This window comes from Dermochelys coriacea, chromosome 5, assembly GCF_009764565.3.
Source record: "Dermochelys coriacea isolate rDerCor1 chromosome 5, rDerCor1.pri.v4, whole genome shotgun sequence".
Classification (NCBI taxonomy): domain Eukaryota; kingdom Metazoa; phylum Chordata; order Testudines; family Dermochelyidae; genus Dermochelys; species Dermochelys coriacea.
The window spans coordinates 121,163,718-121,188,071 of NC_050072.1; the positions used below are offsets into that span (position 1 = coordinate 121,163,718).

General features: G+C 41.0%; 1 protein-coding gene across 1 annotated transcript in view; it reads right to left on the minus strand.

Moving 5' to 3' along the window:
• Nucleotides 1–24,354, minus strand: part of MUSK (muscle associated receptor tyrosine kinase) — a 92,856-nt gene that overhangs the window by 39,427 nt on the left and 29,075 nt on the right. Inside the window, exon 6 of the mRNA XM_043515032.1 lies at nt 4,749–4,873. Within this exon, the coding sequence (XP_043370967.1) occupies nt 4,749–4,873 (125 nt within the window). The remainder of the gene's footprint in view (nt 1–4,748; nt 4,874–24,354) is intronic.

Here is a 24,354-nt window from a genome sequence, read left to right on the forward strand (position 1 = left end):
TTTTCTACTTGGAACCTGAGATTGTCTTCATTAAATGTATTGATTCCCTTTACTTGTTAAAGACATTTTTTTTTCTTCCCCCGGTAGGATTTTCTTTAACTTTTTAAAATTCCATTTTGGAATCTAAGAAGGAAGAGGCTTTTACCATATCTTTGTGTTTAGCTTAATTCTCCTTGCAGTACAACAGAGAGCTATACTTCAGTCCCTTGATGTCTTGCAATGGCTAACGAGGGGAAACGGGATTGGTATTTTTGTTTGTTTGTTCATTGGGAAGTCAAGACAGCTGCTGTTTAGAGGAACTTTCATCTTTCTGTTCCATGGCAGTTTAATGACTACAGTGCTTTCATCTCTTTAAACTTCAGGACAATTACAGGTCAGCATTCAGAGACTATAACAACACAGACACTGCAGGGATCATAGCCTCAAATTACTCGCTGTTGCTTGCTTGCAAGTCAGTCTTTAAATACATGTGCTCGATTCCACCTGTTTCCTGGTTTAACTTTCCTAAAGGCAGGCACTCATTAAAGAAAGGTCTCCTTACCATATTTAAAGCTATGTGGTCGGGAAGGCATTCCTCTTGATTTTACTGATTGACTGATTTTACCTTGGAGGCATAGAGGCTGGAGTGGATCTGACCCCAGCCCAAACTGCCCAGTTAAGAAATGGATTGAGTATACAAAGTTCAGTCCTTGGCTGGTGGCCAGGTGTATTGATCAGACCCTCTTTTCTCTGGGATAAGTTTGTAGTGACTGGAACTACTCAGAACAAAGGCTACAGTAAATCACCAGGTCAGGCAAAGGAGCTGGAAGTTGATGTGGGAGAAGATATTGATACTACAGACAACAGGCATTTAGGATCCTGTGCTGAGAGATTCTTTGATATATTGAGGCCTATTTAGTGGTAAGGGGAGGGGAGATCTTGCTTTTTTGGAAGGCTCCTGCAAAGAAGGCAGAGAATTCTGTGGTTCTACTGTTTTCTCAGCTGTTCCGCCTCTCTTCCATAGGAGTGTGATCTCAGATATAAGAGCAGCAGAGAGTGGCCATGAAAGAATATAAGAACACACATTGCCCAGCACCCAGGAGAACACAACACAGAAATCTGGAGAGTGAATGTGAATGATGGGGACTGCATGAGATTCATACTGAATGCATGAATCGCAAGGCAAGCACATGGGAGTATAATGCCCCAAAGATGCTACAACTAGAAAGATAATGTAGGAGTCGTCAGTTAGTGCTGTTACACATGGTCTTACAAGTTCTCTTTTTTTTAGCATTTGGCCCCTGTTCAGTCTTGGACGCATTGTTGCTAGTTTGTTATATCAGTACCTTTTGGTGGAGCAGTTGCAAGCAGCAGGAGTGTTTGCTCTCTGTCTTAATCTCTGTAACTCATGTTAATCCTTGGTACAAATTTTCTTCCCAGGAACCAGGTCTTGGCATTTGAGCTGTGATTCCTGAGAGAGGAGATTGCCTTGCCTGGTGTTTGTGACCGCCTGTTTTCAAGGGCTGTTGTTAATTTTACACTGACTACAAGTTTTACTAAAAAATACCCAGACTCCACCTCATTGATTTCTCCTCCAACGGAAAACTGATCTGCAAGGCCCAGCATCTGCTAGCGTACTGCAGAAGGGCGAAGATGATGCCTACCTTTCTAGGTCATTACACAGTGCTCACTTCCAAAAGCTTATGCCATCAGAAAGATACACTGTCAGAAATAGGTCCCAATAACATTTGTCCCTGCAAAATGATATTAAACCCAGCTATAAAAAACAGTTGTGCTATACGGTCCAGAAACTGAATGCAGAAAGAGTCTGATTTTCATTCGGACCTCAAGCAAGCTTCCTCATGTAATATGTTCATCCACTTGGGTTCTCAAATATGTGTCCCTGCAGATGACAAAGTCTGCACATACTGAACCCAAATGGATAGAGGGGATCAATAGAAAAGAATATGAGGGTGAAAAGTACAGTGTCCCTAAAGATTTTCTACCAGGGTTACTAAAGGTGAATTAAAGGAATTGAGGATGCACAGAAAAGGCCATTTGACTACTCGTAAGATGATATACAAGTAGCCAACTAACAAAGCAGTTAAGGCAACATTCTGCACTTGCCATCCCTAAGCAGTGGGGTAATGGAGAGCAGAAGGTTCCTTAGCCATTCTGCCTGGAGACAGCAAGTTCGGTAGCATTCCTTGTGTATCAGCAGTTGTCATAAATATAAAGGGAAGGGTAACCACCTTTCTGTCCACAGTGCTATAAAATCCCTCCTGGCCAGAGGCAAAACCCTTTCACCTGTAAAGGGTTAAGAAGTTAAGATAACCTCGCTGGCACCTGACCAAAATGACCAATATGGAGACAAGATACTTTCAAAGCTGGAATTGGGGGGGAACAAAGGGTCTGTCTGTCTGTCTGTGTGATGCTTTTTCTGGGAACAGATCAGGAATGCAGCTCAGAACTCCTGTAAAAAGTTAGTAAGTAATCTAACTAGAAATGCGTTAGATTTCCTTTTGTTTAAATGGCTGGTAAAATAGCTGTGCTGGATGGAATGTATATTCCTGTTTGTGTCTTTTTGTAACTTAAGGTTCTGCCTAGAGGGATTCTCTATGTTTTGAATCTGATTACCCTGTAAGGGATTTACCATCCTGATTTTTACAGAGGTAATTTTTACCTTTTCTTTAATTAAAATTCTTCTTTTAAGAACCTGATTGATTTTTCATTGTTCTTAAGATCAAAGGGTTTGGGTCTGTGTTCACCTGTACAACTTGGTGAGGATTTTTATCAAGCCTTTCCCAGGAAAGGGGGTGTAGGGCTTAGGGGGATATTTTGGGGGGAAGACGTCTCCAAGTGGGCTCTTTCCCTTTTCTTTGTTTAATACGCTTGGTGGTGGCAGCATAGGGTTCAAGGACAAGGCAAAGTTTGTACCTTGAGGAAGTTTTTAACCTAAGCTGATAAGTATAAGCTTCGGGGGGGTTTCATGCAGGTCCCCACATCTGTACCGTAGAGTTCAGAGTGGGGAAGGAACCTTGACAGCAGTCTTGGGGCATCACTCATAAACCAGCAGAACATGTTTCCTTGGAGTTATGTCTAATACTCAGTGGAGCTGCTGGTCCATTGCTTGTTTTAATTTTCACAGTAGAGGACATTGCTCCCCATGCCCTTGTCCGGCTGTGTGCAGCCATTCTGGGCAGGCAAAAATTCTGTCCTTAATGCAGAACATGAGTGGGGGCAGTTCACAAATTTGGAAAGCATTTTAGGCAGGGTTTTTTGCAGGTTCTAGTGTACCTGCATTAATACTGACAGATTATAAAAGTTATTGTCAATGAGGAATCATCAAATAGGGCTGCTTCTAAAGGGATCGGTACTGGGTCTGATGCTATTCAATATTTCTATCAGTGATCTGAAATTAACTATTAAATCACTGCAGATCAAATTTGCAGATGACACAAGGATTGGTAGAGTGGTAAATAAGGATGAGGACAAGACAGTCATGCAGCGCGATCTGGATTGCTTGATAAGCTGGGCCCATTCAAACAAAATGCATTTTAATACAGCCAAAGGACATTCAGCTATGAACAAAGAATATAGGTCATACTTACAAAATGGGGGACTGTGTCCTGGAAAGCAGTGACTCTAAAAAGGATTTAGGGGATATAGTGGACAAGTAACTCAATATGTGTGATGCTATGGCAAAAAAAGGTCTGATGAGCTCCTTGGAGGGTCGTGAGTAGGTTTACAGAGGTGATTTTACCTCTGTATATGGCATTGGTGAGACTGGTAATAGAATCCTGTCTTCTGGTGCCCAAATTTTAAAAAGTATGTTGAAAGGCTTCTCAATCAATGTAGAAAGGCAGAACAAGAAACAAGACATTAAAACCAGACAAATTCAAATTAGAAATAAGGCACGCTTTTTTAATGGTGAGGGAGATTAAGCATTGGACCATATTACCAAGGGACGTGGTGGATTCTCCAACTCAGAATGTTTTCAGATCAAGATTAGGTGCCTTTCCAGAAGACATGCTTTAGCAAAACACAAGTTATTGGGCTTATTACAGGGGTAACTGGGTGAAATTTAAGGTTCTGTGTTATACAGGAGGTCAGACTAGATGACCCAATGGCTCTTTCTGGTCTTAAAGTCAATGAACCTATAAATATTCTGTGTGGGCAGATTGTTATAAAGATATCTTGCCCTAATATATCCTGGCACATACCCTCCTCACAATCTGTAGCTACAAGAACATCAACCTGGTACTAACATCTCACAGCAGTCCCATGCTCTGGTTCTCTCTGTAAACAGAGTCAGCATGTCATCTTTTTGCCCTATTATTATTGATATATTTCGCTACCTATCAAAGGGATCATTAAAAGGAAAGTCAGAAAAGATGGTGAGAAAAGCCCCATAAAACACTAAATCAAACCTGCAGATCTATTGACGTAGAGCACTATTACTAATAACCATATTTCACACTTTTACAATGCTTTGAATCTAAGGATTACCAAGCACTTTGCAATCATTAACAGGTCACTCAACACGACATCTCAACGAAGCAGGTAAGCACTGTACAATTATCCGCAGTTTACAGATGGGGAAAATGAGACTCAGCAAGGTTCGATGATTTGTCCAAGGTGGCACGCCACATCGTTTCAGACAGGAATAGAACCCAACTTCCTGACTCCCAGTTCTGTGTTTCGTTCATTAGATCATGCTTCTTCCTGATGCCAGCCCTCATGAGTCAGAGGTAAAAAAGAGCACTTACAGCTTTTCCATTTTCAAGCCACGTGACAGTGGGAACGGGAATTCCTGTTGCTGTGCACCGCAGAGTCACCACAGACCCAAAGGTGACATTGTGGGATTCTGGAGCCTTCAGGATTCTGGCAAAAACTGTTCAGAAGACAAAGGTACTAGTTAAGTGACTATTTAAAGATGAAGCCTCGGACACTCTTCCTCTTCAGTAAATCTTGAAAGAGGTGGCAGTCCAAGCCCTGCAGTGAATAAAAACATTGCACAAATTCACTAGTAAATGAGAGACCCTTTTCCCCCCAAGACTGTCATCTTTATATATACACTACACAATACTAGCCAAATTTTGCCTTCCGATTTTTGTGGGCAACTCCAACAAACTGCAGAGGTGCATGTGCAAGAATTTGGAGGGCAGAGTTTGGTGTAGGGAGATAAACCCATGTACAGTGCATTGATATGGGGCAATTTACAATAAATGCACAACAAGCTATGTTTCTGCACGGCATAACCTGATCTCTTGTCTACAAATAGTGAAACCTATTTTAAGCTATTGCCCAAGGAACCAGCAGAAATCAGTCATGCACACCATTAACAAGGCATGGGGGAGGTGCCTTTCATTAAAGTTCAGACAGAATTGTACTGGGAACCTCGGAGATAAGGTCTTACCACAGAAGATCCCTAGATCCTGAAATTCTCCACTCCCATCGTATTATCCTCCAAGGGAGGAGGGGCTGGCATTGCACCAAGAGGCAGAACTTGCAGAGGTCAAGGTTCTGTGGGAAAGCAGGGTCGAACCACATGGATCCAAGAGCAATCATGAGCTGTCTCTCTGTCCCCACACAGCTCTATACACCTGTGCACACCCAGCGCTGGCAGCATATCAGCTAGTGGTCACAAAATAGGCATTTTTCTGCAGTAATTTTTTACCTTTTTTGGAAAAAAATCCAAATTGAAATGTTTAAATTTTGAAATGCTACCCCATTGCCTCATGATCTCCTTGATTGGCCAGGCTCCCTCATCAGATTAATCTCCCCTGATGCACTACGGGCACCTCTCTTGGCAAGGGGAAGTAGTGCATCATGGGGGTCCCTGAACCTTGTGCATAATGGGAGAAGTAGTTTGGCTGGGGAGCCCAGTCCAGAGAGGAGAATGGGCTCATGAGATGTTTCCCAGATGAAATATTTTGGGTTTTGGCCCCAAATTGAGAATATTTTGAAGATCACTCCAATAGGCATCAAGGAACCCACAGGTAAAGAACTGCTCACAGGAGACTGTGTCGTACTATCAGGTTTTAAGTAGAAATCTCCACTGAAATCATCAGGAACTTCTACTTAAGAACTGATGGCATGAAATCATTAACTTGGGGTGCTTTTAGTAGAGTAGGATTCACAGTATGAGACAAAGTTCCCCAACAACCTTACGCACCCCAGACTCCCAGAAGCTTGCCAGACGTCCACCTCTTCCCCCTAATAGCACCAAGTTCTCTCCTGCCATTATGACCCAACAAAGTCTTAATGTCAACTGACAAGGGGGTGCAAAGGGGTACAGGTATCTCCTAGTTCTGGTAAGTACATTCAGATTCATCAAAGAATGCCACGTGAGGTCTCCAATGAAAGCCAGTGTCATGCTGGTCACCGGTCTCATTGTGAAATGTATGTACATGCACTATGCAAGGAGTTACCTATCGGTACCAGAAAATTGTTCTTAAGCATGTAAGTTAAGAACAGATCACCAAAAGGTGATATGCCTGAGTCTGGTTCCTCCAGACAAGAGGTAGGAAACATGTCTCTCCATCAGGATGTCAATGAAGCACTGTAAGCTAGCACAGCAAAGGCACATTTACATACAAAGTCAAATGTTAACGGAGATATGTGAACTCAATGAGAAAGGAGCTCACAGGAATAAACAAGCCATGGGGGTATCATGTCTAACAGTACAGACAATGAACTTTGGCGGCCTTACGAAAAGGCAAAGAAGACTCTGTCATCCAGCACCAAGGAAGTAACCAGACAGTGTGCTTGAATTCATGAAAGTGGGGTCTCAGCCTGCCTTGGTTGGAAATGCTGCATAGGACTTCCATTATCCTCACTCACCATCTCTTGAATCTCTGTCTTTGACCATAAACTTATTTGTGTATTCACTATAAACATATCCCAGTGCTGTGGTATTAAGCAAATTGCTGGTCCTGAATTTAATCTTACAAGCCAGTACGTTCTGCTCTTTTGGGAACAGCAGGCCTGTTAATTCTGTGAGTTGGATAAGGGGCTGGACCCTGCAGGGAACAGAGAGCGAGGCCTGTGGAGGTCTGAAAGGCAGAGGGTGGTGGTTTCAGGGAGCTGATCCACAATCAGGACAAGACTGATTCATGTTAAGGGCAGGTGATGGTGAGTAGCCTCACAACCCTGGGTACTCCTGGGGCAGAGGGAAACAGGACAAAGCTAATGGGAAAGGGGGATTGGGGAGGCTAAGGGGGAAAAGGGCAAAATGAGGGAATGTTCCCCACCGATCATATAGACTCCCTACTCCCATCTCCTGCAAGTCCTTCCTCCTTCTACCCCTAAGAACACCAATTTTCTCCTCCCCCTTCCCCAACAATCCCTGTTCCAGACTCTGCCCACGCACCCATCCCAGCAGCTCCTGGCTCCTTCCAATACCCTGGTCCCTGCTGGTTTCCTGAATGCTTATTATGGGGGGAGTTGTAATGAGGCTCTGAGTTCCTCCCAGATCCCTTTGCTTTGAGGTGAGCTGGAATAGGTTCCTGCTTCTTCCCCCTGTTGCTGCCACTTACTGAAGGACCCAGAGAGGGAAATCAGTGGCTCTCTCTCACCATGAAGGAATGTCACACATGGATCGAACCTGCAAGTATTTCAGACTCTGGGAGCACTGGCACACAAGATTACCAGACTGGATCAAACCGTCTAGTTCAGTATCCTGTCACCAAGAGTGGCCAGGAGTATGGTACCAGAAACCCCACAGAAGTCAATTATGAGATAACTTGCCCTCAGGGAAAGTTTTCTCCTAGTCCCCCATAGTAAGAGTCTGGCTTATGCCCTGAAGCATGAGGGTTTACAGCTGTTCTTGTTTATTTTTAAACAATATTTACTATAAAAGCTCTGGGTATTCCAGTTAGTCACAGAAATGTCTGCGCCTATGTGAACCCCGCTGAGCTCTGCAGAGTAGGAGACAGGCATGGAACTTGTGGGGATTCCAATGCATTCAGGCTGTGCTTGCAGGCCTTGCAAACTCTGCTGCTATTGAGATGGGGTTGATGGACACAGAACACTGAATGAGTAATGTTTGAACATGGTCTAAGGTCTTGATAATGGCAGTTATGCTCTGGGTTGCATCTGGAGGAAAAACCCCCTGCCCTAGGCAGAGCTCAGGAAAGCTTGGTGCCAACCCTCCCAATAGCATAGTCATACACGGAGACTGTGAGCCAGCTCTGCTAATCATCATGGATGCGGGAAGATATGGCCAAGGCTTCGTCTCTTCCTTGCCCTTTCTCCTCCAAGAGGGCACTAGCAAGAAGTTGTCACTATATACAGGAGACTTGGACACTCCCCTAGTCTTATGCACATGGTCATGGTCCAACAAGAGTACGTCTACATTGCAACGGTGAGCGAACCTCCCAGCCCGGGTAGACAGACTCATGATAGCGGGGCTTAAGCTAGTGCTAGTAGGGTTCAAGCTAGCATGCTAAAAATAGCAACATGGATGTTCTGGCTCAGGCTGGAGCTTGGGCTCTCAAGCCTAGGTACTTGGGTGGGATTGAGAGCCTGAGCTTCCTCCCGAGCTGGAATGGCCAGATTGCTATTTTTAGCACACTAGCTTGAGCCTGGCTTGTAGAAGTCTCACTACCTGGGCAGAGAGACTCGCTCCCAGCTGTCCTGTAGACATATCCCAACAGTCTGGCCCTTTCCTATATAGTCACTAGTGTGCCTCCATCTTCTACAAACTCTCTTCAGTGAGTGTTGTAGGGGTCTTTTCTTCTGAAAGACCACATACATACAAGACTAGCATTTACATGAAAACCATTTCCTTATTCATTGTCTTGGGAAGGTAATTTGAACGCATTGTCTTCCTATATCCTTGAACCTGGTTGCACTGAATATAGAAATAAGTACTTGTAATACACAGGTTTCATCTAGTTTCACAGGACCTAAGTTAGCTATTTACATTTTACTCTGGTTATGCAGGCTTGGCAGAATTGGATTTCTTTATTTGTATAATTTTGATGGATAATATTGATGATTATTTTTAAGTATTAAGATTTCTGTCGATTTTAAATTTTCACAGTCGTGCAAAATAGTTATTAAGCACTTTTTTACATTTTTATTGATTTAAGTTTTCACAGTTATGGGAAGTAATGAGGGGGGTGTCAGACAATTATTTAATGACAGTGTATACACAGAGATTTAAAAGCTTTATAATTTTTAGGACTGTTGATTAATTGCAGCTAGCTCACGCGATTAACTCAAAAAAATTAATCGTGATTAATCGCAGTTTTAATCGCACCATTAAACAATAGAATACCAATTGAAATTTATTAAATATTTGTGGATGTTTTCTACATTTTCAAATATATTAATTTCAATTACAACACAGAATACAAAGTGTATAGTGCTCACTTTATATTTATTTTTTATTACAAATATTTGCATTGTAAAAATGACAAACAAAAGAAATAGTATTTTTCAATTCACCTCCTACAAGTACTGTAGTGCAATCTCTTTATTGTGGAAAGTTCATTTTACAAATGTAGATTTTTTTTTTTGTTAAATAACTGCACTGAATAACCAACCAATCTAAAACTTTAGAGCCTACAAGTCCACTCATTCCTACTTCTTGTTCAGCCAATCGCTAAGACAAACAAGTTTGTTTACATTTACGGGAGATAATGCTGCCCACTTCTTATTACAATGTCATCTAAGAGTGAGAAAAGGCATTTACATGGTACTTTTGTAGCCAGCATTGCAAGGTATTTATGGGCCAGACATGCTAAACATTCATATGCCTCTTCACGCTTCGATCACCATTCCAGAGGACATGCTTCCATGCTGATGATGCTTGTTTAAAAATGTGTTAACTAAATTGTGACTGAACTCCTTGGAGGAGAATTGTATGTCTCCTGCTCCATGGTTTTACCCACATTCTACCATTTTTTTTTGTGTGTTATGGTCATCTAGGATGATGACCCAGCATATGTTGTTTGATTTAAGAACAGTTTCACTCAGATTTGACAAAACATAAAGATTTCTAAAGATAGCTATAGCACTCAACCCAAGGTTTAAGAAAATGAAGTGCCATCCAAAATCTGAGAGGGATGAGGTCTGGAACATACTTTCAGAAATCTTAAAAGAGCAACACTCGGAAGCAGAAACTACAGAACCCAAACCACCAAAAAAGAAAATCAACTTTCTCCTGGTGACATCTGACTCAAATGATGAAAATGAACATGCGTTGGTCTGCACTGCTTTGGATCGTTATTGAGCAGAACCCATTATCAGCATGGATGCATGTCCTCTGGGATGGTGGTTGAAGAATGAAGGGACATATGAATCTTTAGTGCATCTGGCACATAAATATCTTGTGGTGCTGGCTACAATAATGCCATGAGAATGCCTGTTCTCACTTTCAGGTGACACTATAAACAAGAAGTGGGCTGCATTATCTCCTGCACATATAACCAAGCATTTGTCTGAGTGATTGGCTGATCAAGAAGTAGGACTGAATGGACTTGTAGACTCTAAAGTTTTACATTTTTATTTTTGAATGCAGTTATTTTTGTACGTAATTCTCCATTTATAAATTCAACTTTCATGATAAAGAGATTGGACTACAGTATTTGTATTAGGTGAATTGAAAAATACAATTTGGTTTTTTACAGTGCAAATATTTGTAATCAGAAATAAATATAAAGTGAGCATTGTACACTTTATTCTGTGTTGTAACTGAAATCAATATATTTCAAAATGTAGAAAATGTCCAAAATACTTAAATAAATGGTATTCTATTATTGTTTAACAGCACAATTGTGCAATTAATCACAATTAATTTTTTAATCACGTGATTAATGGCTATTGGTTTTTTAATCGCTTTTCAGCCCTAATAATCGTTAAAACATCACATGTCAAAATATACAGTGTAAATATCATTAAATCAAACTCAAATAAGTTCTCAAGAAGCATTTTTCTTACTTTGCCTATCTGTAAGCGTAGATTATCATCTATGAAAATACTTTTTGTCGGTTTGTGTGTGTATGGTATGAAATTGGCATTTATTGACATTGACCTATAAAAATCTAATCCTCCCAAGGCTATACTAATTGCAGCTTTACATATCGGCAGTCTTTTTTTTTTTTTTAGGATTCCATGGCAATCTATATGGGATACAAAAGTCTCTTCACAGTGGAGAAATTCCTTTGCAAGCTGGAGCATTTAACTTGCAGTCAGATATTCCATTGATGCAGTTTGTCCTACTATTACCTGGGGTTCCTTCATCTCCCCGTTCACTACTATCCATAAATCTTGGAGCTCTCCCTAGAATACGGTTATTTTGAAAAGCTATTACTTTGCTAAGAAAAAACATGCTTTGATATTAGACACTGTAACTTAGAAGATGAAGGCTTATTCCTCTAGATGAGCATGCTGTGGTTTTATCCCTTCTTCCTACACAGAAATGGAATTGTCTGATATTCATCTCAGAGGGATGCTGTACCAGTACTGACTCCAGATTGTACCCACCCACAACGCCACACATCCTGATTGACTCAGGGGGGGTCCATTTGCGTAATGACAGTACAGTCACACTATTGCCAACCCTAAATATTCATAAACCATGAGGTCAGGAGCCAAAAAATCATGAATCAATCTTTAAAAGTGTGAGATTTTAATAAAAAGAATAGTTGGATTCTTTTATATCCTGTCTAGTTTCTGAACTTTTCAGGTGTGCTTGTGTCACATTTTCAAGCTTTGCTTTGCAACCAGGAAGGCTTACTTTTAAAAAGTAAGAAACTTACTTTTTAAATAAATGAAAGCTGAGATTCTCATATAGTCTCACATGGTCGCCTGCCTCCAGGAACTGAGGCTGTAAGAAAAACACCAAATATCACAAGACGCATAATAAAATCACGAGAGCTGGCAACACTGATTAATAAAACCCTGTACTCTGACTGGCTGCATGACATTATTGGTGGTGGTGTGTGTGTGTAAGAGAGAGAAAGATCAAGCAGATTCCATATGGAATCCATATGATCCATGTTTAATCAGAGTCCACCTCTGTTGCTACGAGTCCCTGCTCTCGCTTTACTGAAGAATCCATTTGGACTGTGAGCGGGATCTACTCCCCTAGTGTCAGCTGCAGATTGTGCTTCACTTGACCAGATCTGGAGATTGGCATGAAATTAATGACTACATGCAGTTCTACACGGCAGTTGTGGTGAAGCATGTCAATACAACATAATGTCTGATGTTTTTTCAGACATGGTATTTGGAGAATTATTGGGATTTTATGCAGATTAATTGGAAATGTCGGAGGGTAAAAATGTCATAGTTTACATAGTTCTTGACCTTTCAAGAAAAAGCTAACCCCAGGTCTCATTGTCTGTGACCCATCTCAGTTTAAATTCATCAGAAAGAATTAATGAATGTGATGGATCGGGATCTAGATGACTGTACTACTTATTGTCAAGAAGAGTGACTGACTTTGCACAATATTTGTATGCTTTTATGAAGCATCTTGTGGGGCTTGCACAAACAAACCCAAACCAAAGTCCTCAGTGGAAAGGAGGTGCTTTCAATCTATTTATTGCACTTTGGGTATAAAACGATTGGTGAAAAATATGTGGACATAAGCCAAGATTTTTAAAAAATCAGTGCCTAAAGTTAGGCTCTTAAATCTTGTTAGTCATCCAAATAAACAGCCCCCATATTGTCACCTCTCGTGATTTTATCCTGAGTCTCTTGATAGTTGATGTTTTTTCTTAAAGCCCCAGCTGCTGGAGTCAAGTGATTACATGAGACTCTCAGCTTTCATTTTTTATAAAAGAGTAAAGTCTTAGCCCTTGTGGCTGCAGACTGAAACCTGAAACCAATCAAGCCCTATATTAACAAAGGGCCAGATCCTGTAGCCTTTACTCATGCAAAACTCCCATTGATGACAGTAGCAGCGTTCTGTTTTAAAGGATTGGGGGGTCAGGTGCCCCACTTGGGGAAAAAAACAGAACTAATTAAAAGGAAAAGAAAATCAGTCCACATATCTATTCAAGGGACACCATCATAGGACCTAACCACATCAGCCACACCATCAGGGGCTCGTTCACCTGCACATCTACCAATGTGATATATGCCATCATGTGCCAGAAATGCCCCTCTGCCATGTACATTGGCCAAACCAGACAGTCTCTACCCAAAAGAATAAATGGACACAAATCTGACATCAGGAACTATAACATTCAAAAACCAGTAGGAGAACACTTTAATCTCCCTGGTCACTCAATAACAGACCTAAAAGTGGCAATTCTTGAACAACAAAACTTCAAAAACAGACTCCACCATGAAACTGCAGAACTGGAATTAATTTGCAAACTGGACGCTATCAAATTAGGCCTGAATAAAGACTGGGAGTGGTTGGGTCATTACAAAACCTAATTTCCCCCATATTAATTTCCCCCTACTGTTACTCACACCTTCTTGTCAACTGTTTGAAATGGGCCACTCTCATTACCACTACAAAAGTGATTTTTCCTCCCTTGGTATGCTACTGTTAATTGAATTGTCTTGTTAGACTGACCTCCCACTTGATATGGAAACTCCTGTCTTTTCATGTGCTGTGTAATGATACCTGCTACTGTATTTTCCACTCCATGCATCTGATAAAGTGGGTTCTAGCCCATGAAAGACTTATGCCCAAATAAATTTGTTAATCTCTAAGGTGCCACAAGGATTCCTTGTTGTTTTTGCAAGGAGTTTAGTCATTCAAATTTGGGAAAAATCTTTTCATGACGTAAAAATTTTTGTGGCTGTATTAAAATCCTATTGTTCGGACTGGATGATATTACTTCATTTTCAGAAATGAGAGCAGCTGGCCTAAGAACAGATGTCTCCTAGTAAGCCTGTAGTGATATAGTACATCATTTAGCATTGCTGTAAAACAAAGGAGGACATTTATTAGGGGGCTTAGGATGAAGCTTAGTATGCTGGCCTGGCTTATGACTGGCCAGATTTCATTTCTAGTTAATACAAGTAAGGAATTCAGTATTTTCCATTTTTAACTAAATATGAGAAGTCCTCAAATTAGCACCCCCAGCTTGGCAAATCTTAATGTCGATCCCCTCTATCTAACTACAGACTTGGTACAGCATGGGGACCAGGCAGTGCCAGATTCTCCACCAGTACAATAGGAAAAATTCATCCCTGACTTGCCTTCAGTGGCATTGTACCCCATTATACCAGGACTGAGTGTGAGAGGGTAGTTCAGTCTCCATGATCTATTGTGCCCTTGGCTTCCCAGCTGCCCACCAGGGTGTCAGTTACTTCCAGAGCAGTGATGTGTCCACTGTGATCCGGACTGAGATATATCTAAGGATGTTCATTATTTATTACACTAGATTTTCACAGCAGCTCCCATTTAGGTACCCAAGTGAAACTGCTCAGTGCTTGAAAATCTGGCTTCATTTGGCAGCCTAAATGGGAACTGAGCCCTTTTGAAGATCTGTCCTAGTACGTGTATTTCAGTACTGCTCAGAGACCCCAATCAGGATCAAATCTGCACTGAAGAAATATAGACACAGCCCCTGCCCCAAGGCGCTTACAGGTTAAGAAATATAAAGATTTTCTCCATCAATCCATCTCCTGCTTTGCCTTGGAATAAAGTCATATTCTTCTGGTTATATATTATATTATATTACATTATATTTCATTTATTAAACTCCCTAGTTTATTGCCATGGAAATAGTTTTGCTCTCACCACTGTGGGCCTTATTTTGAAATATACCTCAGGTTTCATGCTCCCAGTTTTGTCTCTGTACATAATTAAAGGAAACTTTTTATGGTTATAAATAATTGCAGGTACATTCTTTGGCACGGGGAGGTCTAGGGCAAAATTTTCAAACCTGGTACCTAAATCCATACATAAGTAGAAAAATAAGTGGCCTAATTTTCAAAGGTATTGAGCTCCCATCCATTATAGCTCTTGAAATTAGTGTTAGCACAACATTTCTGAAAATCAGGCTTCTTATTTAGATGCCTAGGTATGGATTTAGTTGCCTAACTTCAAGCACCCACTTTTGAAAACCTGCCCATAACTACCTTGTTGCTAGAAAATGTACCTGCAAGATTTTGCGCACACAAAATTTTCTATGGCAGAAAAAAAAATTTTGCTGAAGGAACACTAAGAGGAGAAACTCTACTGGGAGGGAAAATCCCTCTTTGAACAGGAATATATCTCATTTGTTCTAACAGAAATGAGAATAGTATGAAAGATATGTAACTGTTTATGAAGTATGTTTATTTGTGGTATATTTTTAAAGCTCTCTCTATTTTGGTAGCTTATCTTTAAGGGCCTGCTTCCCTGCCATTCCATACACAGTCAAAACTGTTACTGAAGCCAATGTAATATTCTGGAAGAAGTTTTGGCAGAGCTAGTGCTGTGGTGGGGTACAGATTGGGAATCAGGAGATCTGGGTTCAGTTCCCACAGACTTCACACATGATCTTCAGCAAATCACTTACTCTCTCCCTGCCACTGTTCCCCCATCCGATTGCTGCAGAGGAGCACGTGGATCGGACAGAGACTTCTCTTAGAGGAGAGTCTATTGATAGAGATTCTCTAGGTTTTCATCAGGAGGAGAGGACGGAAGAGGATAAAGTATGGGCCAGATCAGATAAGAAACATTCACATAAAGAATGTGACCTATCAGAAAGGGCAGACAAATAAACAGTGACAAGTTTTTAAAGTGCTTGTACACAAATGCTATAAGTCTAAGTAATAAGATGGGTGAAATAGAGTGTCTCGTGCTAAAGGAGGATATTGATATAATAGGCATCACAGAAACCTGGTGAAGTGAGGATAATCAATGGGACACAATCATTCTAGAGTACAAAATATATCAGAAAGACAGAACAGGTTGTGCGGGGCGAGGGGGGTGAGTGGTACTATATGTGAAAGACAATATAGAATCAAATGAAATAAAAATCTTAAATGAATCCACATGTTCCATAGAATCTCTATGGATAGTAATTCCATGCTCTAATAAGAATATAACAATAGGGATCTATTATTGACCACCTGACCAGGATAGTGATAGTGACTGTCAAGATTCCTTCCCCACTCTGAACTCTAGGGTACAGATGTGGGGACCTGCATGAAAAACCCTCTAAGCTTATTTTTACCAGCTTAGGTTAAAACTTCCCCAAGATGCAAACTATTTTACCTTCTGCTCCTGGACTTTATTGCTGCTACCACCAAGCATCTAACAAATATATAACAGGGAAAGAGCCCACTTGGAAACATCTTTCCCACCCAAAAATCCTCCCAAACCCTACACCCCCTTTCTTGGGGAAGGCTTGATAAAAATCCTCACCAATTTGCATAGGTGACCACAGACCCAAACCCTTGGATCTTAAGAACAATGAAAAAGCAATCAGGTTCTTAAAAGAAGAATTTTAATTGAAGAAAAAGTAAAAGAATCACCTCTGAAAAATCAGGATGGTAAATACCTTACAGGGCAATCAGATTCAAAACATAGAGAATCCCTCTAGGCTAAACCTTAAGTTACAAAAAGACACAAAAACAGGAATATACATGCCATTCAGCACAGCTATTTTATCAGCCATTTAAACGAAACAGAATCTAACGCATATCCAACTAGATTGCTTATTAGCCCTTTACAGGAGTTCTGACCTGCATTCCTGCTCTGGTCCCGGCACACAGACAGAGAGAACCTTTGTTTCTCTCCCCCACTCTAGCTTTGAAAGTATCTTGTCTCCTCATTGGCCATTTTGGTCAGGTGCCAGCGAGGTTATCCTAGCTTCTTAACCCTTTACAGGTGAAAGGGTTTTTCCTCTGGCCAGGAGGAATTTAAAGGTGTTTACTCTTCCCTTTATATTTATGACAGTGACAATGAAATGCTAAGGGAGATTAGAGAGGCTATCAAAATAAAGAACTCAATAATAGTGGGGGATTTCAATTATCCCCATATTGACTGGGTACATGTCACCTCAGGACCAAATGCAGAGACAAAGTTTCTCGATACTTTAAATGACTGCTTCTTGGAGCAGCTGGTATAGGAACCCACAAAGGGAGAGGCAACTCTTGATCTAGTCCTTAGTGGAGCACAGGATTGGGTCCAAGAAGTAACTATAACAGGACCGCTTGGAAATAATGTCCATAATATAATAACATTTAGCACTCCTGTGGTGGGAAGAACACCTCAACAGCCCAATACTGTGGCATTTAATTTCAGAAAGGGGAACTATGCAAAAATGAGGAGGTTAGTTCAACAGAAATTAAAAGGTACTGTGACTAGAGTGAAATCCCTGCAAGCTGCATGGACACTTTTCAAAGACACCATAATTGAAGCTCAACTTAAATGTATAACCCAAATTAAAAAACACAGTAAAAGAACTAAAAAAGAGCCACTGTGGCTTAACAACCATGTAAAAAAAGCAGTGAGAGATAAAAAGGCATCTTTTAAAAAGTGGAAGTCAAATCCTAGTGAGGTAAATAGAAAGGAGCATAAACACTGCCAAATTAAATGTAAAAATATAATAAGAAAAGCCAAAAAGGAGTTTGAAGAACAGCTAGCCAAAAACTCAAAAGGTAATAACAAAATGTTTTTTAAGTACATCAGAAACAGGAAGCTTGCTAAAAACCAGTCCGGCCCCTGGACGATCAAGATACAAAAGGAGCACTTGAAGACGATAAAGTCATCTCAGAGAAACTAAATGAATTCTTTGCTTCAGTCTTCACGGCTGAGGATGTTAGGGAGATTCCCAAACCTGAGCCGTCTTTTGTAGGTGACAAATCTGAGGAATTGTCACAGATTGAAGTGTCACTAAAGGAGGTTTTGGAATTAATTGAGCAACTTAACAGTAACAAGTCACCAGGACCAGATGGCATTCACCCAAGAGTTCTGAAAGAACTCAAATGTGAAATTGCGGAACTATTAACTATGGTTTGTAACCTGTCCTTTAAATCAACTACTGTACCCAATGACTGGAAGATAGCTAATGTAACACCAATATTTAAGAAGGGCTCTAGTGGTGATCCTGGCAATTACAGACCGGTAAGTTTAACATCAGTACCAGGCAAATTAGTTGAAACAATAGTAAAGAATAAAATTGTCAGAGACATAGAAGAACATAAATTGTTGTGCAAAAGTCAACATAGCTTCTGTAAAGGGAGATCATGTCTTACTAATCTATTAGAGTTCTTTGAGGGGGATCAACAAACGTGTGGACAAAGGGGATCCAGTGGACATAGTATACTTAGATTTCCAGAAAGCCTTTGACAAGGTCCCTCACCAAAGGCTCTTAGGTAAATTAAGTTGTCATGGGATAAGAGGGAAGATCCTTTCATAGGTTGAGAACTGGTTAAAAGACAGGGAACAAAGGGTAGGAATAAATGGTAAATTTTCAGAATGGAGGGGGTAACTAGTGGTGTTCCCCAAGGGTCAGTCCTAGGACCAATCCTATTCAACTTATTCCTAAGTGATCTGGAGAAAGGGGTAAATGGTCAGGTGGCAAAGTTTGCAGATGATACTAAACTACTCAAGATAGTTAAGACCAAAGCAGACTGTGAAGAACTTCAAAAAGATCTCACAAAACTAAGTGATTGGGCAACAAAATGGCAAATGAAATTGAATGTGGATAAATGTAAACTAATGCACATTGGAAAAAATAATCCCAACTATACACACAATATGATGGGAGCTAATTTAGCTACAACTAATCAGGAAAAAGATCTTGGAGTCATCCTGGCTGGTTCTCTGAAGACGTCCACGCAGTGTGCAGTGGCAGTCAAAAAAGCAAACAGGATGATAGGAATCATTAAAAAAGGGATAGAGAATAAGACGGAGAATATCTTATTGCCCTTATATAAATCCATGGTATGCCCACATCTTGAATACTGCATACAGATGTTGTCCCCTCAACTCAAAAAAGATATACTGGCATTAGAAAAGTTTCAGAAAAGGGCAACTAAAATGATTAAGGGTTTGGAACGGGTCCCATATGAGGAGAGATTAAAGAGGCTAGGACTTTTCAGCTTGGAAAAGAGGAGACTAAGGGGGGATATGATAGAGGTATATAAAATCATGAGTGGTGTGGAGAAAGTGAATAAGGAAAAGTTATTTACTTGTTCCCATAATATAAGAACTAGGGGCCATCAAATGAAATTAATGGGCAGCAGGTTTAAAACAAATAAAAGGAAGTTCTTCTTCACACAGCGCAGTCAACCTGTGGAACTCCTTGCCTGAGGAGGTTGTGAAGGCTAGGACTATAACAGGGTTTAAGAGAGAACTGGATAAATTCATGGAGGTTAAGTCCATTAATGGCTATTAGCCAGGATGGGTAAGGAATGGTGTCTCTAGCCTCTGTTTGTCAGAGGGTGGAGATGGATGGCAGGAGAGAGATCACTTGATCATTACCTGTTAGGTTCACTCCCTCTGGTATTGGTCACTGTCAGTAGACAGGAAACTGGGCTGGATGGACCTTTGGTCTGACCCAGTATGGCAATTCTTATGTTCGTCTGTACAATGGAGATGATCATACTTTCTCCTATCCTTTCTCTGTCTCGGTTGTCTTTTTTAAAAAATATTCCCTTGCTCAAAAATAATTTATGGATTTGATGCAGAAATTATTGAGTAAGGTTCTCTGATCTGTGTCATACAGGATGTCAGACTCAATCTTAATGGTTCCTTCCAGCCTTAAAATCTATTAAACTTGTCTATTTACATTGTGAGGTCTTTAGGGCATAGATTGCTTCTTACTATGTTTTTGTGGAGTGTGATAGATGTGAATTCTGGGAAGTGTAAGGAGTTCAGAAGACTACTGAAATGTGCCAGAGAGACATGGAGTTTTGGGACAATAAGTGTTAAGTGAGGGGAATCCCTGAGGAACAGTTAATCCAAATTCCACAACTCTGACTGTACAAAAGCACAGCCTATTTTGTATCTAGGGCCTGAGGAGAGAGCCATCAACTGGCGATTGATTATCTGGTCCTGGAGACTGGAGATAAAAGGCCCAAACTGTATCAAGAAACAGCTGAACTGTCCAGTCAGGGTTCTGGTTCCTGATCCAAAAACTGACATGAACTTGTAATCAAGTGGGCACACCCAGTTGTGGAATTGGAAAGAGTGACACCTACCAGACCCTTCAGTTGGAGCTGAGGTGGGCTCTGGTAAGCTTTTAGCACGCGTGTAGGCTCTTTTATTGTTCTTAATATGTTTTCTCTGTAATGCTTTTACCTTAAGAATCAATGTGCTTGCTAAGAACGAGCTATGTGGTAACTTTTAACTGTGCAATACACTGGTTAGAGCCTCAGAGAGAAAGCAAAGCACAATGTTGGCCTTCAGTCTGACTGGCTGGCTGGGGCTATCACAGTGTTAGGCAGCCTTAAAACCTGTCAGGAGGGAGAAAGACGTGGGTTGCCATACAAGAGAGATGATGGCTGAGGAGCCAGAAACCATAAGTGGATGCCCTTCAGGGACCACAGAGGGAAAATACAGGTGCAATTACCCTGAAACTGAAACAAAAAATTTCTAGTACAATGGGGCAGTGCCTATAGCCACTACTGCAATACAAATAAATAAATAATCAAATGTCATAAGAGAAGGTGAATTGTGCCTTTATAACCCACCTCCAAAGACAAAAAATGTTTTTCCAGCACTTTAAGTCTTTTCTACCATCTCCAGTACATTTGACCAAAGAAAGAGGATAAAGGAAGTAAAATAAGGTCATTAATTTGAGAGAAAGCGCTTCTTGCATTACTTGCATTACTATTGGGGTCTGATCTCTTACCGAATGTCCCTTTGGAACATAGGTAGTTCTTTTTCTTTTCGGCAACAGAAAAAAGTGAACCTGTGCAAGATACACGTGGTATTTGTGTTGACACAATCAGTTTATTTAGCACAATACATTCGCATCAACTTTATCTGTCCTTCTGATTAAAAATTAGTTCTTCCTCTTGCCACCATCTCCCCTTTGATAAGTGGATAATTCCTGAACACTGCCTTTTTTCCTGGCTGGAAGCACTTTGCAGACTATGGGAAAATAAAAGGTACAAAGAAATGAACATATGCTTGTAGTTGGTGCTATTTGATGGGATGCTATTAATTCACTGCTTGAGTACTAAATGAGCTGTAAAGGCCCAGATCAGCAGAAATGTCATTCAAGCGCAGTCCCAGTGGCACTCTGAAAAAATAACAGCAACGTGAGAAACACATTAAGATCCATAGTCTGGCTTTGGAAGTGAACGTGCAGCCCTGTCTTGGCTTTAGTGGGAGCCATATGTGCACATTCAGAGCCAGTGTATAACCCTGTAAATTTAGTATTCCTCTGAAGAAACTATAAAAGCAATTCTTAGCTTGGCCCACTGCAGTTTGTGTGGGATTCATAAATGACCGGTGTTAATGGCCTAAAATAAGGTCCAGGGCAGCAGCTGGACCTTTCTAAGCTAGTCATTATTCTTTAGAATAATGTGTCTTGGGCTACAGCTGTGATGGTTTCTCCAGTTAACGGCTATGGCATGTACCAGCTATGTTTATAAGTTTGTTTATATATATGTTTATGTTTATAAGTACACCATGTGTGTCTCTGAACATGCCATACCTGGCCCATCCTGATACTCATTTGTTTCCTATTTAAATAAATATCACTGTCGTACAACACTGAGGGAGGGCCTGGAGTGGGTCCAGGAGTGAAGGGATGCTCCTATCCTTTTTATTGCCATGTTTATACTTCATACATAGGGCTTGCCTAAGGAGTAGCTGTGCTCTAGGGATGGACAGCTTTCTCAACTGAAATTTATTTCAGATGTGACCTTTTAATGACTGGTTTCAGAATAGCAGCCAAGTTAGTCTGTATTCACAAAAAGAAAAGGAGTACTTGTGGCACCTTAGAGACGAACAAATTTATTTGAGCATAAGTTTTCGTGAGCTACAGCTCACTTAATTGGATGTAGCTCACAAAAGCTTATGCTCAAATAAATTTGTTCGTCTCTAAGGTGCCACAAGTACTCCTTTTCTTTTTAATGACTGGTGACTATTGGTCATTCATTATGATGATGCTTGTCATAGTTTTGTTTCTCAGGCCAGCAGGGGTTAGGAGCCCTGGGTGGAGAATGTACCTTTTGGCCCAGGCAACATTATCTGGACAAAGCTTCTAAGCAGCCAGAAAAGGATGACCTGGGATATAGGAGACCTATGTTCACATCCTTGCTCTGCCACTGGCTTCCTGTGTGACCTTGGACAGGTCGCTTAGCCTCTCTGTGCCTCAGTTCCCCATCTGTAAAATGGGGATAATAGAAGTTCCCTGCCTCCCATGGATGTTGTGAGGATAAACACATTAAAGACTGTGAGGTGCTCAGATAGGGGACATATAAATATGTGAATAAAGACAGATAGCTAGGCTACGAAGCCTGAATGAGAACCCCCGATAGAAGCCCCATCCATCCCACCTCAGTAGACAGTTCCTCTTCCTAGTCACCATGGTCCCCACAGCTGTGTAGCACTGAAGAGAACAGAGTGCTGTGATCACGCAGACATTGGGTGAAGGAAGAGTGTCACGGGCTGCACTCTACGCCCCCAATACAGACTTGCAGGTGGCCCTCTGAACCACTCCCATCTGAAACCCTGCCATGCATTCTGCTCCAGCAACCATATTGTACACACACAACTATCTGCACTTCCACTGTGCATCTTTTTCACACTTATTTTTGACAGTAATTTCTTGTGTCAGCCAACTTATCTATAATGCAAATTTGTGCAAAATGCACAAGACTCGGCTTTTCTGAGACCAGGAAGTAATGGAAGCAAAAGAACATTGTTACAACATGTGTCCTCAACCTGTCTGTCAAATTGAAAAGTGACTGTCTGTTGTATCTGTAAGTTCTCAGCCCCCTTAGTGCCTTGGTTAATGAAGGGGAAAGGGGAGAAATTCTCTGCAAATATAGAAATAGCATAATTTTTTTTTAATCTCCATTTCAGCTTCTTGTTGATCATTCTCCCTGAAGGAATGATTCACAGAGCAAGCCCTTCCTATTTTTAAGGGCAATGCAGGTCTCACAAGTGGCTTGTGGGGGAACATTTCTGTGGGCTGTGGCAGGGCACTATTTTAGTAGCTATAAATAAGCAATAAACGGCGAGCACCAAAGGGCTTCTGTCTACAAGGGATGGAACTTTTTAAAAAAGTACCTTCCAAGTAACAGGATGTGAGGCATACTGCTCCTCCCGGTATGTTGATTGGTTTGCCTTTTATCATATCAAATAGCAGCAGAGCAAGAAGTGGATTAGGACCATTTTGAATTAGGGATGAATGAATCTGCTTGGATCATGTCTGAGTGAACCTGAACTTTGCCCATCCTTCAAAATGAAACATTTTCAGCCTGACCGGAAATAGCCTGTTCTCATGAGATTTTCAGCCCAATCCTTAGAGATCAAAGAAATTTAGGTACACAGCAAGAGCCTGATACCTATTAATAGTATTAATTATTTGTATTGTCGTAGCACCTATGAACCCAGGACCTCATTGTGCTAGACACAAAGTTCTACTGAAGTCTCCACTGAGTTTTCAGTCTGGCCCCTGGACCTTTCAGTGCTTGTTCCAGCTGAAACATACCTTTAAGCCTAGCGAGTTCTGCTGATCACTGAGGCCTGGTCTGCACTAGGAAATTAGGTCAATATAACTACGTTGCTCAGGGGTGTGAAAAATCCACACCCCATAGCAACTCCATTGAATCAACCTAACCCCTGGTGTAGACAGTGTGAGGTCGATGGGAGAATTCTTCCGTCGACCCAGATGCAGCATTTTATAAGCGTAGACAAGCCCTGATTAACACAGGCAAGCCCTCCATGTCATGCCACCATATGAACAATGGTTCTACACCTATAACCACAGTCCCCCAGGCTCTATGGCAACCTTGAAATAATTCTATGACAAGGCCCCTGAATTCTGCAGCACTGTGGTCCCATAGACAGGAGATTCTGTCTGATTAATGAAAAAAATGGAGGCTTTTATTGAGTTAAATGCAAATGGAATAACAGAATCGGCACAGTATTCCTTGTGCTATTTCATGTGATATTAAATTCCATTTACATGACCTTTCCCTATATTTTTAATATTCAGTGTGTTGTACTGAAACCACACAGCTACACTGTATGTGAAGGGGGAATGCTAGAGGTTTGGCAGATGGATGGGAGACAGGTAGGTCTTTTGGCACCTGAGAAGATATGGGAGACAGTTTGGGTTAAGCACGGGTATGTCGTTCAGGGATTTTACACATTAATTTGTTTTCAAGGAAATACTCTCTTCATAGGCAGTGCTCAGCATATACTGTAAAAATAAATTGGCCCAATATAAAAATATAACAGCAGGTTTGATAGACAGATAGATAGATTAGACTGAT